The sequence below is a fragment of the Argiope bruennichi genome, chromosome 5, assembly GCF_947563725.1.
Source record: "Argiope bruennichi chromosome 5, qqArgBrue1.1, whole genome shotgun sequence".
Lineage (NCBI taxonomy): Eukaryota > Metazoa > Arthropoda > Arachnida > Araneae > Araneidae > Argiope > Argiope bruennichi.
This window is the reverse complement of record NC_079155.1, coordinates 120,830,736-120,848,676: the sequence shown is the minus strand read 5'-3', so window position 1 is coordinate 120,848,676 and position 17,941 is coordinate 120,830,736. Positions and strand designations below refer to the sequence as shown.

Genomic DNA, 17,941 nt, shown 5'->3' with positions numbered 1-17,941 from the left:
AATTTTTAAACAATTAGAAATAGACATATACTTTCAGAAAAAAAAAAACTTAAAGAATTATATATCATGTTGTTTCGATCAATAATATTGAAAAACTATATAAAATCTTAACTTCCATGAAATCCATCAAGTTCTTTTAGTCACATTTAGTAAAATATTCTTCGCGCACTCGAACAGAAAAAAGTTTAACTTTTCTGCAATTAAAATTGACCAATTTAAGAGCTTTTAAATTCCGTAATTTTAGACAAATGAACGAAGACCTCAGGGGAATGGTTATCGTTGATTGGCTGATCTTTCTTGAGGCAGCTATTGAAACGGTTCAAAATTTTCTAAAACAATGATATTCGAAATTTCATATTGTTGTTTTGGTCACACAAAAAATTTTTTTATTTACTTTTTCGTATACAAAATACGTAGAAAGTATTGTAATCGTCAAAAAAATTTGAACGCAAGATTTTGACGAATCTACCTGCTCTGGATCTCCTGAGTTAGACATCTTTGACAAAATAGACATCTTTGGCATTATGTCTAGTTACCGATCCGTCTGTGTGTGACAAAGATAATTTGAAGGCTTTGATCTAGAGACAGATGAAATTCAGTCTTTACGCCAAATTTGTGGATGTCTATCAAATTTTGAGCAAAATCCGTTCAGAGGCAGTTCGTTTGTCCGGCTGTTCGAATAAAAGCTTACACGATATCTACAAATTGAAGAGAGCTACATGGATCAAATTCGTTACATAAATTTAAATGCTATAACGTAGACATCCATCAAATTTTGAGTTAAATCCAAGGAAAGAGTTGACTTTCTGTCAATCTGGACTTCCAGAATCATTTTAACGTGATAACTCAAAAATGCAATGATTTAAACATATCCAGTTTTTGTATATGATTTCGTGACTAAAAGTGTAGTTATATGTCAATTTTTTTTTCAGTCGGTTGTGAAAGTCGCGTCTAAGACACAAATTCAATTTTCGAATGCTATTAACCTCATCTTAATAATTAATCGCCAAAACACTCGCCAAGGATCACGCGATAGATTCAGTCAGATTGCTAAGTTCATACCAGAGGTTAGTATTTCGTAAGAATAGTGCGTCAATGCCGTACAAAGTTTTTCTTTGAGATAATAGTTTTATTGGAGTGTATACGAGAAACTTTTGAGATGACCACTCAGTCTTGTTATATGAATGTACAAAGAAAATTCTACTTAATAGAACTAGCAGACTACATAAAAATTACATTTCATTTTTTTCAGCAATTCATTTATTGACTCAAACAACGAAAAAAAATTACTTAATAATTCTTCACGTTATTAAAGTATTTTCAAAATTGGAACTATCTACCAATCTTTAATGATTCAGAAAATACTGTTGATCCCTTACTAGCGTGGATACTTCATATATTAAAATGAATTTTTCTAAAAAATAGTTTCAATTCCTATAACTAGGCAATCCTATTGATAAAATCATTCCACTTTTTACATCATTATCACTTCCCTCTTTCCAGGCTCTTCGGTCGTGAAGGAGAATGCCACGCTTGCAGGGAGACTATTCCAGCAAACGAGATGGTGATGAAGATTCAAGGCCTGGCATACCACCTCAAATGTTTCATGTGTTCCAGGTGCCACGGGGCCCTGGCCCTCGGGGACAAGTACCAGTTGTGGGAGGGTCGCCTTCTCTGCGACAGAGAGTGTCTGAGGCTCTTCAGGCGCAGCGTCAATCTGCCACAGAGAAGAGCCCCCAAATCACCACGGGTCGCATCAGCGGCTAAAACATGACACGACATTCACGATATTGGACTCGTTATTGGTAGAGACGAATGAATGTTAAATGTTGAGAAAAGGCGATTGGACGTCTAACATATGTCACTGATGTGTATGGGGACAAGATGGTAATTAGAACGTGTCTTGGAGTGGTCGTAATCCTTTTTTTTTATAAGATGCCAAGACAGAATGTTAAAATTAAAGCAAATTATGAAATATTCATGTCATAAATCAAATAATTTATCATGCCATTTATTGAAAACATCATTTTAATTGTGACATACTTTTGAAAATGTCATATCGAAACAGTATGGCTTTAAGTTTCACTTCAAAAGTGAGCAACAATTGTTATCAAATTTTACGTTTGTTGAGAAAATTTATATGATCATTTCTGCAAGTTTTGTAGTTGTTACATTTTTATAAAATAAAATCAGTTGAAAACTTATTTTAAAGAATTGTGTCATATTTGGTCTCATCAGTATGACGTATCAGCATTATGAATATCTCCAGTGCTTTATATTGAAAATGTTAATTAATGTGCTAAATTTTGTTCTCTAACATTTATTATGTTATACAAATTCCTTAATGTTTTTTTTTTCAATTATATGTAATAATGAATCCAAGATTCTTTTATGTGACTAATTTTTTCGTTTCTATTATATTAGTCGTTCAATAATTATATTCATGAAACTAAGAGCTGTTCATTAGAAATATTTTTAGAATAAACACTTATTTCTCCTAAAATTAGAACCGATTTTATTTATGCGAATTTCTGTAATTATATTTATTGCAATGAAATAATTCATTTTTTTTTCAAGAAATTCATCGCATTAGCCTTTTCAGTCGCTGGTGTCATTGCCAAACAGAATTAAAAAATATTTGGAATTCAGTTAAAAATAAAAATTATATTTCGAAGAACAATGAATATCATATGCTAAGCTTCAAACTTAATTTAAAAAATTATGTTTCTTTCTATATAAAATTATTAGCTTTTATTTGAATCATATTTTATTTCTTCTACATATTATAGCTTTTTCTTCAAATTCGTGCACTTATTTCCTTTCTTCGAGACCAAAATAAATGACACAAAATAAATCACTATGGGATAGCCACAGAAATACCTTCAGTATAAAAAAAAATTATCTCTAATATGTTTAAAATAATTTTTATATTATTTTGGAAAATTTATCAATCTCAAATATGGTAATTAAAAAGAATAATTAAAACAGATTTTTGTACGATTCAAAGTTGTGAAAACAATAAAAGTTTTACTCATATAAAATGTAGAAATTCAAATGTTTGAATTCGTACTAATATTATTTTGTTTTGCTGGATATTGATGATGCTTCCATTTTCATAGCTCAAATACCATTTAATGTACAAATTTTATCTTCATTTACGAAATTATTCTATTTTATTTAATATTATAAGTTTATTTGTGTTTATTCCTCATTCATTTTGTTGTTTTCACCATTGTTACATTTTATTATGTATATAGAATGAAGTTGTGTAAAAACTGTAAATAATTTTGGAAAATAAATTCTGTGAGTACGTTTGTTGTCGGTATGTTCTTATTCACAAAAATGTACAAATACTTATATATATTAATTACAAAATCAATTCAAAATGTGTTAAGATATTTAAAGAAGACATGGATGTTTATAAGAAGATTTGAAATCCATATTATTAGCATTTCATTTCATTCATTTTTATTTTCTCATACACGAAATTTAGAGAAAATATTATAATAGTCAAAAATTTGAATTCGATAATTTTATGAATCTCCACGTTTTAGATCTCCCTGAGTTCAAAAAAACATATTTTTGGCATTATGTATATCTATCTGTGACAAAAAAAAATAGCTAAAAAACGCCTTGGTCTAGACAGATGAAATTCCTTATACTGTTTTTATAAAAAAGTTTTAGATTTCTAACGAATTTTGGCAAAATGTCGTTCAGAGGAAATTTATATGTCAGACTGTCTGATTATAAGTTAACACGAAAAATAAAAACGAAAAGAGCTGGATAATTAAAATTCGATAAATAGACATCTGTATAGACAGATGTCTAACTATATAGACATCTGTCAAGTTTTGAGCCAAATCCATAGGGAAATTGGCATCTGTCAATCTATACTTTCTGAAACATGCAAACGCAATAATTCAAAAGCATAATGATTTATATATATATCAAATTAGTTACTTGATATTGTGATTGCAAATGTAGTTCTGAGTCAAATCTTTGTTTCATTTAGTTGGGAAAAGACTCGTAAAAACACAAATTCGATTTTTAATTTCATGCCAGGGATTAATCGCCAAAACACTTGTCAAATCTCACATGATGTATTCAGTATGCGCCAAGGTGTTTTCTACCTTACTCAATATCCGCAATTTAAGGAGGAATGTTTGGGGATAACACTTTTAATAGAGAGTATGCGAGAATTTTAAGGGAAACCACTTCTTATGATAATCTATACTTATAATAAAGATCAATGTGTGTGTGTGTGTGTGTGTGTGTGTGTGTGTGTGTGTGTGTGTGTGTGTGTGTGTGTGTGTGCGTGCGTGCGTGTGTGTGTGTGTGTGTGTGTGTGTGCGTGCGTGCGTGTGTGTGCGTGTGCGTGTGTGCGTGCGTGTGCGTGTGTGCGTGCGTGTGCGTGTGCGTGTTGGCGCTCTACAAGCCAAACCGTTCGACCTACATCTACCACATTTGGCATGTGTACAATTTGGAGGCCTAAAATTTGCACCTCGGAATGATTTTTAAAAAATTTTAATTAGAATATAATATAAAATGAGAATTAATTAAAAATTAAGCGAAATTTCGGCGTTTTTCAGCTATATCTTCCGAAAACATTACAGCACAAAATTGATTTTTGCATCAAGTTAAAGCTAAAACAATTTGCTTTTTAATGATACCAATGCTTTAACCTATAAATTAAGTTTCGATTTTTAACGAATTTTTAAAGAAATATTTTAACCATATATTTCAACAATATATTTCGCACAAAATAAAAATAAAATGTAATCTGCACGAGCACGTCAATGGGCTTTTATCAAATGTGTTGCCATCACATTTACAGAAGTTCAAATTAAAAAAATAAATAACTATAATTGAACATTAAATATATGAAAGTGTAATTTTCAGCACGTGTCTGTATGAAGTGAACAAAAATTTGAAATATGATATTTTCTAAAAAGTGAATGGAAGAAAAAATTTCTATGATCTTTTACAATATCTATATTATTTATTCAATAAAAGAGTTAAATTTACTGCAAACATGGCTTAATATACATAGGATAATAGCTCTAATCAGTGCCCATCAGCTGATTTGGGGTATACATCCGCTAATAAAATGGTCTATACGAACTAAATAATTATATTTTATGTAACTTGAATCAATAAAAGCCTCTGATGAATTATGAATTTTTTTTATGAATTCTTGAGATATCAATATTTTAAGTAAAAATTGTTGAAATTTAATCAACTAAATCAATCACTAAAACCGAATAATTTATGAAATTAGAATATCAATCTTTTATAAAAACTGGCGATTTAGACCACTTCCTCAACCGAAACGCCAATCTACTGCCAGGGTTTCTCGACATTGACCTATGCGTATGAAAATTTTGATTGTTCGAAAATTCAAAAAAAACCCATTTTTGGTACTATATCTGTCTTTCAGTCTCTAAAAACGAAAACTCAAAAATGAAATTGACTTTTGGTATAAAGTATATAGTATGTTAACTTTTCATCAAATTTACAGGGGGTTTTTTTCTCTTACAGACGGACATCCAAATAAACACGAAAACTAAAAGACTCTAAGAAGACTATATGCATGAAATTAAACCTGTAGATTATCATTTGATCTGTATCAAATTTTATACTCAATCCTTTGAAGAGCTGACTGTCTCTCGGTCTATATGTTTGTAAGTGTGTGATATGGAACGACATGAAAAAATTCAGGTTTGGGTTTTTGTCACCATCATTGTAGAACAGAATGCAATTTTGGACCCTGTTTGTGGTAAACAAAGTATCTAAAGAGCCTACTCATTTTGTTTTTTAACACTGTACTAAGAAGCACAAAATACGCCTATTATGTTAGTATATTAGTTAGAAAGTTGAGGGAAAAACCCTCCCGTTAGTTTTCCTTGAAAGTTACTTTGTTTAGTACAAGAGAGAAATATAAGTTTTATTAATAACTGTTCACCTTTGGCAGCCAGCGGTGAATTTAATTTCAATTAAGTTATTTAGATATAACTTCATGACTCCCATACATACATTCATCCATATTATAAATAGAGATGCAAAATCATGATCATTTGCAATCCTGATCTTATTACTTTTAGCTGACATTAAAGCCTGTTATTTTAGTTATTTTTAATAAGTTCTGTTTATCGTGTACATAAACTTTTCTAATTGGGACAGTACCATAACATCATAGTGCTGTTAAAGACCTAAATATTCGGTTAATCTATTTTCTAAATTTCTCGATATCGTAATTTCACTTTTTTATTTGTCTTGTAAACTATTGAGGTATTAAAGAGAATCCATCCTGTTTAGCTTTCAACAATGAATGACAGTCATGCTATTAAGTATTTGATGAAATGATAAAAACAATTTGAATTTCAGGAAAACAATGTAATCTATTGTTGAAAATTCAGGCAAAAAAATATTTAAAAAAAAATATTATCAAAATTTAACAAAAATTCACACTACTATAAAATTGAAATCATGGAAAAGTTAATTTTCTAAATTTTAAAACGATGTAAAGTCTACTTTTTTGCAATAATATTTTCGAAAGTTATCGAGGAAAAACGCTAACGCTTAACTATTCGCTTAATTTTAATTGATTAAAATTTCAAAAAAAAATTACCGGAAGTGCATATTTTCTACCTCTTAGGTGTACATGAGTCAAATTTGCCGCTTTATATTAAATGGTCTGTTCTGTAAGGCGTCAACACATACACACGCACACATACATTCATCTTTATCTTAATATATATAAATTACGTGTCACGTTGTTTGTCTGCGATGGACTCCTAAACTACTTAACCGATTTTAATCAAATTTGCACACCGTGTGCAGTTTGATCTAACTTAAAAGATAGGATAGCCCTTTTTTTGAATTTTTAATTAGAATTTTAATTATTAATTAAAAACTAACTTTCCCGCCAAAAAAATATTTTCATTTTTCCCATCGCCAAATGTGTACGGCTTCAGTTTTTTCCCCCAACAGTTATGAAGCTAGGCTTAAGATTTTTCGGCTGATTATTTGAAACTATTCTATTTATTTTCTTAATGTTTGATGCATTTAAAATTAAACATTGTTAATGAATCGATCTTTCAGATTCATTCTTTAGTACTTTTGAATTAAAATAAAACAGAATAAAGGAAATTAAAAATTTCTAATCTGCATAGCGTTACCCCAACTGGCATAGAAAAACTCACGCATTTGCGTTACGTTTTGAATCCGAATGTTCGAATTATTTATGATCCTATCTGAAAACGTTTCTCAGGAATAAGATATCATTTTCCACAATTATTTTTTAATGCATACAATAAATTTGATACGTTGCAAAGGATAAAGTATCACGATCTTATGTTTGAATTTTGTATTACTGTGCACGGTGGCAATTCTCAGAAATAAGATATTTTATTTGAAAATGATTAATTACAAACGTTTTAACGGATCACTGATTAATATAACATATTAAAATTCTGCTTTTTTTAATTATAAAGAAGTTTGGAAAAATACTCGGAGGTGCACACGGATAATTATTATTTTTCGTTTTGAATGAATTCCGATTCTTTACCTGACTGTTTACTAAGAAAAATGTTGTACGGCAATAACATTTTGTTACCTTCATTGAATTTTCAATTAAATGATTTTATTTCTTTTGTTAATGATATCGTAAAAAAGGTAAGTGAACGAGCCAATAATAAGTTCCTCTAATCGGATAATAAAAAAATATTAACTCATTTGTATGCTGAATGAAATTTAATCTTTTTTTATATAAATTATTGAAGATATGATAATAAAAAAATGGTTACAATAATCGTTTCAGTTTTTCATTTCTTTACTAATAAACTGCATGTACGTATCAAGTTATGTCAGCTATCATCAACTCAGCTATCATTCACTTCAGCTACAATGCTTATCATTATTTAATAAATGTTTCTAAAACTGATTTCATTTTGTAAATGAATTTTGAATTATTGCAAGAGACAAATGTATCAATCACGGAATAAATCTCAGAGCAACTTCATGTGTGGAATATATAACTTTAAAAAAAAAAATCTTTCCTTTAAGCTGAGGAAGCCAGAATCTGTATCACTGAAGTTAGAGGATTTATTATACATCATAAAGGGTTTATACTAAGAAGGAAGGTATTAAGAAGGAACACATTATTTGTTCATTATTTGACAGTCACAATTATCTGTTAGCTCCAAGCGATTCTAACAGATGGCGATATCTGTTGACTGGATTGAGTAAATATTCTAACAGATGGCGCTGTGTTAAAAGTACCAACGTTTCACATAAGCTACAATTTAATGGCATAACCACCACGTGTTGCTGAGGCTAAAGTATAAGTTAAATTTATTTCGTAGTAAACACAATACAATGAAATTCAATTGTTCTTACTTTTTCAATTTTTGGTATTAGCATAGCCGACCACATGTTATTTAGACTGAAGTATAAATTGAATTCATATTATAGTAAAAGTAATACAGTGGTATTCTTCTTGCTTTTTAATTATTAGTGCTTAATTGTTCAACAATCTTTAATTAAAATGCATGTTTAAAACAATCATTCTTATGGCGAAGTGTTGAAACACTTCGATTGGCCATAAACATGAGCGTACAATTGCAAAATGATCCATCAGCACAAATATTTTCTGAACAATTACTAGATATTGGGAACGGTAAAATAGAACTGTAACCAAATACCCAATGCATTAAACTGCCAGACAATTTCTGGACTGTTCTTCAGGGAAAAAATGAATTGATTCAGAATATTTTTCCGGATATATAGAGTAATTACTTGAATCATAACTGGCTCAGTGATCGGGCTATTTTGGCAGCCAAAAATATTGATGTTGACGAAATTAACTTCCAAATACAACAGTTGTTACCAGGCGATCTGATGTCATTTAAATCAATCAATACTGCTGTTGATGAAAATGATAGTGTAAATTTTCCAACTGAATTTTTAAATTCACTAGATATACCTGGAATGCCACCACATAACCTTCGATTAAAGAATGGTTCACCTATTATTCTCCTGCGTAATTTGAATCCACCACGATTATGCAACGGTACGCGTTTGGTCATAAAAAAGATCACCGGAAATATACTTGAAGCTACCATTTTAACTGGAAAGTTTAAAGGAGAAGTGGTCCTGTTGCCACGTATTCCGATGATACCATCAGAATCTACGATACCCTTCAAAAGGTTACAGTTTCCAATTCGTTCAGCTTTTTCCATGTCTATAAATAAGTCTCAAGGCCAAACAATGTCCATTTGTGATTTAGATTTGAAAAACCCATGTTTTTCTCATGGGCAACTATATGTTGCATGTTCACGTGTAGGAAAACCGTCAAATCTATTTGTGTTAGCTAAAGACAGGTTAACCAAAAATATTGTGCACCGATTAGTGCTAAATTAAATTGAAATTAAAAGTGTTTATAATTCAAAATAATAAACATTATTGTCAAAGATTTAAAACTATCTGCCCTACCTACCTCATTTATAAGTTTAAGTGTTACGTGTTTTTTACTAACAACTTTGTAATGTACTCATTTGTTACAAACTTGAATACAAAAAATAAAGAAATGTAAATTTTTTTTTGTATTGATTTTTGCTCAATATCAACAGTACTAGAAAATTAATCACGGAGGTCCCCATGTTTTTTTACAAATGGCATCTGTGTAAAAAAGCATGGTGGTCCCCATGACCGTGTTCTCCTACTGTTTCCCTTGAATAGTTTACTACTATGTAATATAACAAAAACCTTAGCCACAGCAACGAGTGGCCAGGTCTGCTAGTTATTAGTATAAATAGATACATTCAAAGCTTTTTTCCCCTTGTAATGTGAAATGTATCATTGGATATCCAGGAATGGACGCAAAACAAATCTGTCTATTTGCAAATATTTCAATTAAATGTTTTTCTCCTTTTTAAATATGTTATATCCATTCTAACATTCTTACACGTTAAATCCATGTAATATAGAAAGTAAAAATTTATAATAAGAAATCGTAAGAGATAAATAGTAAGAAAAATGCTTGAATATTACTTTTATAAAGTTTATGAGATATGTAAATAACACGTTATCGAAATTGATTTCAAAGATTTATAATTTGACAGTCAGGTCCTATTTCTGCGTTTTGTTTGAACTTGATATAAATTAAAAACGCCTCTAATTTAGGAAAGAGAAGTAATTTGAAGTTAACTTTCTCACTGATGAGGTAATTATTTCTTTTTAAATATATATAACCAGAATAATAGCAAGCTTAGAAAGAAAAAAAGATTCTTCTAAGAATTTTAACAATAAATTTATATATCATTTACACAAAAGATTATTCAGCTATAAAATAATTAAAGACCTCTCGAAAATTTGAAAGGGTCATTACTATGCCTCTCCTCGACAGACCGTACCTCTACCACACTTGTCAGACATGCACCCCGCCATCCAGAATATAATACCACTCCTGTCGTTATTGTTCATAAGTACATAAATTTAAGCATGAAAACTTTCAGAATAAAAAGCGCAGTAAAAAAATAGAATGGTAACTACAAAGGATTAAACTACAGATTTCACTATTTTATGTTACATGATGAAAAATGATGTAAATATGAAATAATAGTTATCAACCCACTCTTAAATTCCTATTTACATTGCATTGATTATTTAGGGTGAGAAATTTTTTTAAATTATTAAATATGAAAAATATGGTTGAGATATTATCTTAAAATCTCTAATCTAACAAATGATTTCTGCGAAACATCGAGTTACGACATTATAATGGCTTTGGTTCTGAAATTATCATAGCATGGATTCAAGACTCTATTCCAGTTATAATCCGATGTATACGTAGTTTTGTGTTCCTTAAATAGGCTATAGATAGGTGGAAGTCTTTATATTAGTGTAATGTGAAAGTTCCAAGAGTAATGTACTCATGTGCCGTCTACGTCGTCTGACCAAAGCCATGAATTTCTTCCAAAAATAGCTTTCATGTAGTTTCAAAATGCTACGCTTATCTAATTCATCTAAAAAATATCAAAATGTGAACTTTATTCATTTTTCTCATTTCCAAATGCATAAAGTTTTTTATTTAAATTTTGTGACTTTTTGTTAAGGTGATATCATAAGGAATGGCTACAGCATATGCTAATTTTTCATTATTTTTTTGTGCTTTTATTGCTTAGAATTACACTATTTTAATCTTAATTTATTAACCAGCCTAATTTGGTAATCATCTGGGATTAATGGTCGGTAAAATTTTCAATTAATTATTTTTATGTTACTTGATCTTAACAGCTTATACGGCAAAATATTTTTAAGCTTCAAATTTGGAAAAATATTTAATTCACGCTATTTTAGAAGCATTATGCTAAACGTTTAATATTTATTCTGAATTCATACATATATCTGTATTCTTGCTGGAAAATATGCTTAAAATATTTTTTTCAAAATTAATTAAATAAATAGTAGAGATCTGGTTCAAATGGTCTAGCCTAGAGTTTCAATGCACACAAAAAAACGCACATTCATCTTTACTACAAGTAAAGATAAAGATGATAAAAATTTCAAAAAAATTCAAATTTCACATTACTTTCACCTTCTGATTATTGTTGAAAATTTTCCATTCATGTAACTGTGACAAGCACAGTTATTTTTCTGAATGCCCTCGACCAAAGAAAATGATGCTCTCCAAATATATTCTGTGTTTTCCCATTTTGCATCTCCAAATTCACGCATATAACTTCTTACTTACTTTGACAAACATGCATCTTTCAGATAACGGAAACCCAAAACTTTCCAATTCTACCATTGTCCGCAAAAGTTCACTAAAATTTTGTGAACAAGAACGCGAATTCCAAAGCCTTATTCGGATACATTCCTTTTACTGAAAACGGAATAAATTAACCCTCTGATCAAACCAAGAGATCTTTCCACAAAGGAGACTAGGGAAGGGGGCCGCGAGATTTCGAATCAAATCCACATACTACAACCGCTATGTAAACGAAAGAGCGCACAGTAAACTCTGGACAAGGATTTGCAACAGAACATAGTGTTCCCGCCACTCAAGAGAGGGAGGGATTGTATGAATTAGCAGTCTGAAACATGCAGTATTCAAGAGGTGGGGTGGTTTGTTAAGGGTGGCGTGAGCTGCAAGCAGCATTTAATAATTCATAAGGTACAACGTTGCAACATTCGCTGGGAACTTGCTTATTGATTAGCGTTTAACCGCCGTGCTTTTGTGATTCAAAATTCTAGGACGTAAGAGGAAAGGGGGGAAAGGCAATTAATACATGACGAAACTGTTCGAAATCCGTGTGAATCGCTAATGTTTCGGAACAATTAGAGCGTGTGGTTGGTCCTCCTCTTGTTTCACAGCGGCAGTCGGTTTTGTGAGAAAAGGATAGCACTATAGAGACCATCTGAATGCAATTAGAAAAGGACATTTGTAACTAACTGAACCGATGTTGTGATATATTATACAAGAATAAAGAATGCATTTACAGAAAGCTTTAAATAGAAAGAGTCTTATCATTACCAGTTGAATTTAATCTTGGGAAAATGAATTAGAATGTATATGCATTTGGTATGAACAAGACATGCTGTAATGTTTTGTATTATAAGACAAAGAAGGGCATGAAAGGGTGAATTTCTTTTGTATCCATCATAAGATATGAATAATTTCGTAAACCAAAATGCGTTGTAGTTTGTTTGTTTCTGGCAAAGTTTCAAGATTTTAATTTTTACACGAATAATTGTAATAATACCTTAATAGATTCATTGATAAGAATACTTTGTTCAAGATTTTTTTATATTCATTTGTTATATCCAATTTCGATAGGTTTTTTTCCCATTTGTTCTAGCATTTTTCTCTTGCTGTAGCTTGCTTTTATTATTAGCAAATTATTTTATTTTATTTATTTACATTTAAAATTTATTTACAAATTGAATCGGTTTTAATTAAGTAATTTTTTCAACTATCTCTTTTTGTTAATTAATAAAGAATACTTCTAGAGGTATTTGTTTTTTTTTAATGCAACTTCAAAAGAACATTTATAACTCGTTGAACTGACATGTAAAGCTGATCATGGAGAATGAGAAATGGATTTCTCGAATGTTTTAAGCAGTAAGAGCCAAATAGCTAGCAGAATTTCATAGTACTGAAACAAACGACTTTACCTTTGTTATGATCAGAAAGACCTGCTGTGATATTCTTTCAAAATATATGAAAAACTCGAAAGATTAAATTTTTTCAAATATTCCAATGACGATGCTGATTCATGTGATACTTAATGGTGAATTTTGATATTATTTTACTGCTATTCTTCAATTCGCGATTTTATATTTTTTAAATCTATTTTGATATATTGACTCCATCAAGATATTTAAAATCAAAGGCTCTCATTATATATATATATATATTAAAAAATTAATACATGTTCAATAAAAAATAAATATATGTACAACAAAAATAAATATATGGTTATAAACTTTGAAAAAACAGTCATGGAGTTCTAAAGCAATTTTTTTTCTTCATAATTGCAAAGAAATAGTCCACTTTTTATATTTTGTCAAGAATTTTGTTAAAACAATGCCGAGAACAGTACAGCGATCCAACTCAGAAGGTAGAAAAGTAGATAAAGAAAGCGTGAGAAAGTTCTTCTAAAGTCTCTCTTCAAGGTGTTTTTTTTTTTTTTTTTTTTTTTTTGATAAAACAACAAAAACACAGTACCTGATATAGCGATATCTCACTGGTGTTGTATGAAACGTTTTAAGATATTTTAATTATTAATTCTCCTTGGAGATCGATGTTTAGACTGAGACACTGCTGATCGCCGCTGTTGAAAGAACTTCTGAAGTATATTGGATGCATACACTGGAGATGAAACTAATGGACTCTCTGGAGGTGTTTTCAGAAGAACTTGAACAACGAGATGACTCCACTTGAACAGGAATGCGTAGTTATTGTTAGTATTGAGATGCAAGCCGAGCAGAGCTTAAATTAATTAGAAATTATTATTATTATTATATATTGTCCCACATATATAGTATATGTGTGGGACAAAATGTCCATTCAATCCCATTTTTATCAGTGTCTAGGGTGCTGATTAAGAAACTTTTAAAGAAAAACAATTTATTTACAGTAAACAAAATTAAAAGGACATTAACAATTAGGACAGAAAAGGTTATTTGCATTAAAATTGGAAAATTTGGATGGAACCAAGGACGAAGCCTAACAAGATGTCTGCCCATAGCAAAACTATGTGCCGCCGTAGTGCAAGATTATTAACCACACACCGATATGGGACACGAAGAATCCTCTCTCCTTCCTTCTCTCGAGCGAATGCCAACAGCTCGCTTTTTTATTAAAATTTATGGTCATGTGACTTAGCACTTTGGATTAGTATAACCCATGGTGGCATCCATTACAATACAATAAAACTAAATTGAATTGGATGCGTTCAGCATAACAGTGGAATGGTACTCTACACACACACACACACACACACATATATATATATATATATATATATATATATATATATATATATATATATATATATATATATATATATATATATATATATATACAGAGTGTCTCAGAAACCTTGACCGCGGCTTTTATTCCTTAAATATTGATCATAGACATATAAATTACAAAGTTGAGTAAAAAATGGTGTAAAATGTTATGAAATCGATTGAAATTTTCAGGGGATTAAACTTCAAAAAATATATAATTTAAATTTTTATACGAACCCATACAAGAAAATTCCCATAATTAAAATGTGCTCCATCCTCTAAGGTCATGTACAAAATTTCAGCAATTTATCACAAAAAGTCTCAAAGATATGAAACTACATAAATGCTTACTTAAACCACTTTTCGATGCCTGGATATGAGTTCGCAAAGAGGAAAAATCATGTCGGATGTTCGTGTTTTAGGGATCGTACACAAATGAACAAAAAAAAGTAATGATTGAATAAATAAATAATAATATTTCTATTTATTGGTTCAAAAGTATTAAAAATTTGTAGAAATATTAACTTAAAGAAAGATTACATAAGTTTTTTTTACAAGTTCATTGACTGTGCTATTTTTAAGTTATATTCTGCAATTCATGATATAAAATTTTAAAGTGTTTTTCAGGAAGCATAGATTTTTAAATTTGTATTTAAAACTAAAGATTTTAAGCATATTTTATTTCCTTATGATACATTCCTGCTTCGCGTCATCTGCACTGAATCTGTAAACATTTGCATTTTAATTTGTGATTGAGCCTTCACCAACTTTGTTTTAACATATTTTTGAGAGTTTTCATGATAAAATTCTGAAATTTTGTACATGACCTTATTAGATGGGGCACATTTTAATCACTGGGAATTTTTTGTACGGCTTCCGTATAAAAATTTAAATTTTGTATTTTTTAAAGTTTAATAACCGGAATATTTTAATCGATTTCATAACATTTTGCACCTATTTTTACGCAACTTCGTAATTTACAGTATATATCTGTAATCAATATTTAAGGAATAAAAGCCGCGGTCAAGGCTTTTGAGACATATATATATATATATATATATATATATAGGGAGAGAGAGATATATATACCGGATGAAAAGAATGTCTATAATCGAGAATGGTGACATTATTCCCTAATTTCGGTATATATACATACAAAAAAAGCAATTTCATTTGGTTTTAAGTATGCAAAAATTAAGAACTAAATATTTAAAGATATTTGTGCAATAAGAGAAAATTAAATAACAAAAGATATTCAATTTTCTGTTATATAGGAAAGGAAAACTTTCATGCATTCAAGTAGAAATGAATTGAATTAATATCAAAAACCACAATATTAACTTCAATTTTTTCATCTCATATTTCTGCTAAGATATTTATATACACACTGACAGGCAGTCTATCCTTCAACATATTTGGTCTAAAATAGACACGTATGCATATTTGGAGTAAAGATCAAATCCTGAAATTAATTATTCTTATAATGTCGGGTTTTTGAGTTACAGCGTTTTGTATGCATATAGTCAATCCATTGACAGATTAAGTTTAAAATATGGAATAAAACTACAGTTTTGGTGTTAAGACTGTGTTCCAAAAATCTTCCAGACCGTTGCATTTAATTCAGTTATTGTGTTTGTAAGCAAATCGGTGGAGAGATAGACTGAACAACCATTATTCCAAAATATGTGTTCATTTCATTCTCTAAAATGTGAAATTCTTCAAAATATTTTGTTAATGGTAATTTCTTTCTTTTTATAAAACAAGGTAAAAAGTTCGTGGTAAGCTGTAAATTTTTATTGTCCCAGCGTCATACAGGAAGTTCTTTGCTATCATTTTTAAGGTTTGGATGCTTATTTATAAACAAAATTAAAACTGGTTCGTTTCAGAAAGCTCAATCCATTTTTTTAATCTTAACAGTTTCGTTTATTTTCATTTCGTTAAAAAATATCTTCAAAGTGATCACGTGACAATCTTATAAACGCACTTGACACGTTTTATTTGTATCCAGAGTAGTTATATCAAATTGTAAACATCTTCAAAAATTATTAGACAGATAAATTGCACAACTATTTTTTAAAATTTTAATTTGTCTGCAAATAGTTACTTCATCTGAATTACAAAGTGAGTAAATATTTTATTTTTCCTTCTAAATTCTTATAACCATTTAAAATAACGATTGCGATTTTAAAAAGATAAAGTTAACTACGAAACAAAAAATAGAAATTCATTATGGATGAAAATGCTCAATGTATGCTCTGACTCCTTGCTTTTACAAAGATTGTCTTGCTGCATTCTTCTAAGCAACGGTAGACGAAGAAAGCTGGTTTTTATATGGTTTCGGTGTCAAATATAATAGGCTATTAATCAATTTCATTTAAAAACTGTTCTCTAAAAATAAATCTTAATTTCTGGAAGAATAACTAATTTCAAAGGGTATGGAGAATATCGTTTGATATCCAAGCATAATCTTATTTTAAGAACAAATCTTCGTTCATTTATACAGATTAGATAAAAGCCATAAACTTTTAAGATTACAAATGTTCTTAAGGGTAGCCTATTTCTTCTTCATAATTTGTACTCGTTTGAAAAGTTCCTGATATTTGGTATTTTCGGGAAGGTACGCATGAACCGGATGCCAGAGATTAACCACTAAAACCAATCTTCAAAAATTTCACAGTAATAGATTTCTTCGTAATTAAAATTTGACTTCGTTCGCCATAAGTATATGGTTTATAAAAAAGATCACTTGCGGCGTGTTAATTCGTGAGCACCTATTTTATGTATAAAAGATATGGCAATTTTATTTGAATTATAAAAATTAAGTGATTAGTTAACCTGTCAGAGTTCTAGAAACGCAATGAAAACAAAATTTAACACCAGTGTAGAAGTAATAACTCCGAAGTAAACACACTCCGTACATTGTGGTAAGAAAAAGTTTTAACATTGCCTTAGATAAGTGTTAGTAAGAAATATAAATTAAATTCTAATTAAAGCAATCAATTGAATTCACAGTAATTTACTAAATCATCAACAAAGAATAAAAAATAATTCTATTTTGAATTTTTTATCTCTTTATAGTTTATTAATTCGTTTCGTTGAATTAATGTCCGTTTTGAAGTTACATAAAAGTTATGGCACTATTCCTTTTCTGAGGACCGTTGGCGACAATTAGATTATTTTCCTCAAATCGCCAACAAAAAAAAAAAAATCGTAAAAAAACTCGCCAACAGTTTGGTGATTTTTAAGGCCCTCGGAAACGGAAAAGTGCCATTATATTTCGGGGGCCTTTGGCGACAGTTAAATTGTTTTCTCCAAATCTCCAACAAAAAAAAAATTGGTTCTAGTGTATATTTGATTGTCCCTTCGATTGGCGACAAATTTCAGCGATGAAGCCCTACTTCTGCGTTCCATGATGTTTTGTTTT

General features: G+C 29.8%; 1 protein-coding gene across 1 annotated transcript in view; it reads left to right on the top strand.

Annotated features, from left to right (window-relative positions):
• Positions 1–2,277, top strand: part of LOC129969430 (LIM domain transcription factor LMO4-B-like) — a 41,275-nt gene extending 38,998 nt beyond the window's left edge. The window contains exon 3 of the mRNA XM_056083999.1: positions 1,504–2,277. Coding sequence (XP_055939974.1) covers positions 1,504–1,774 — 271 coding nt within the window. The 3' untranslated portion in view covers positions 1,775–2,277. The remainder of the gene's footprint in view (positions 1–1,503) is intronic.
• Positions 2,278–17,941: the final 15,664 nt, after the last annotated feature.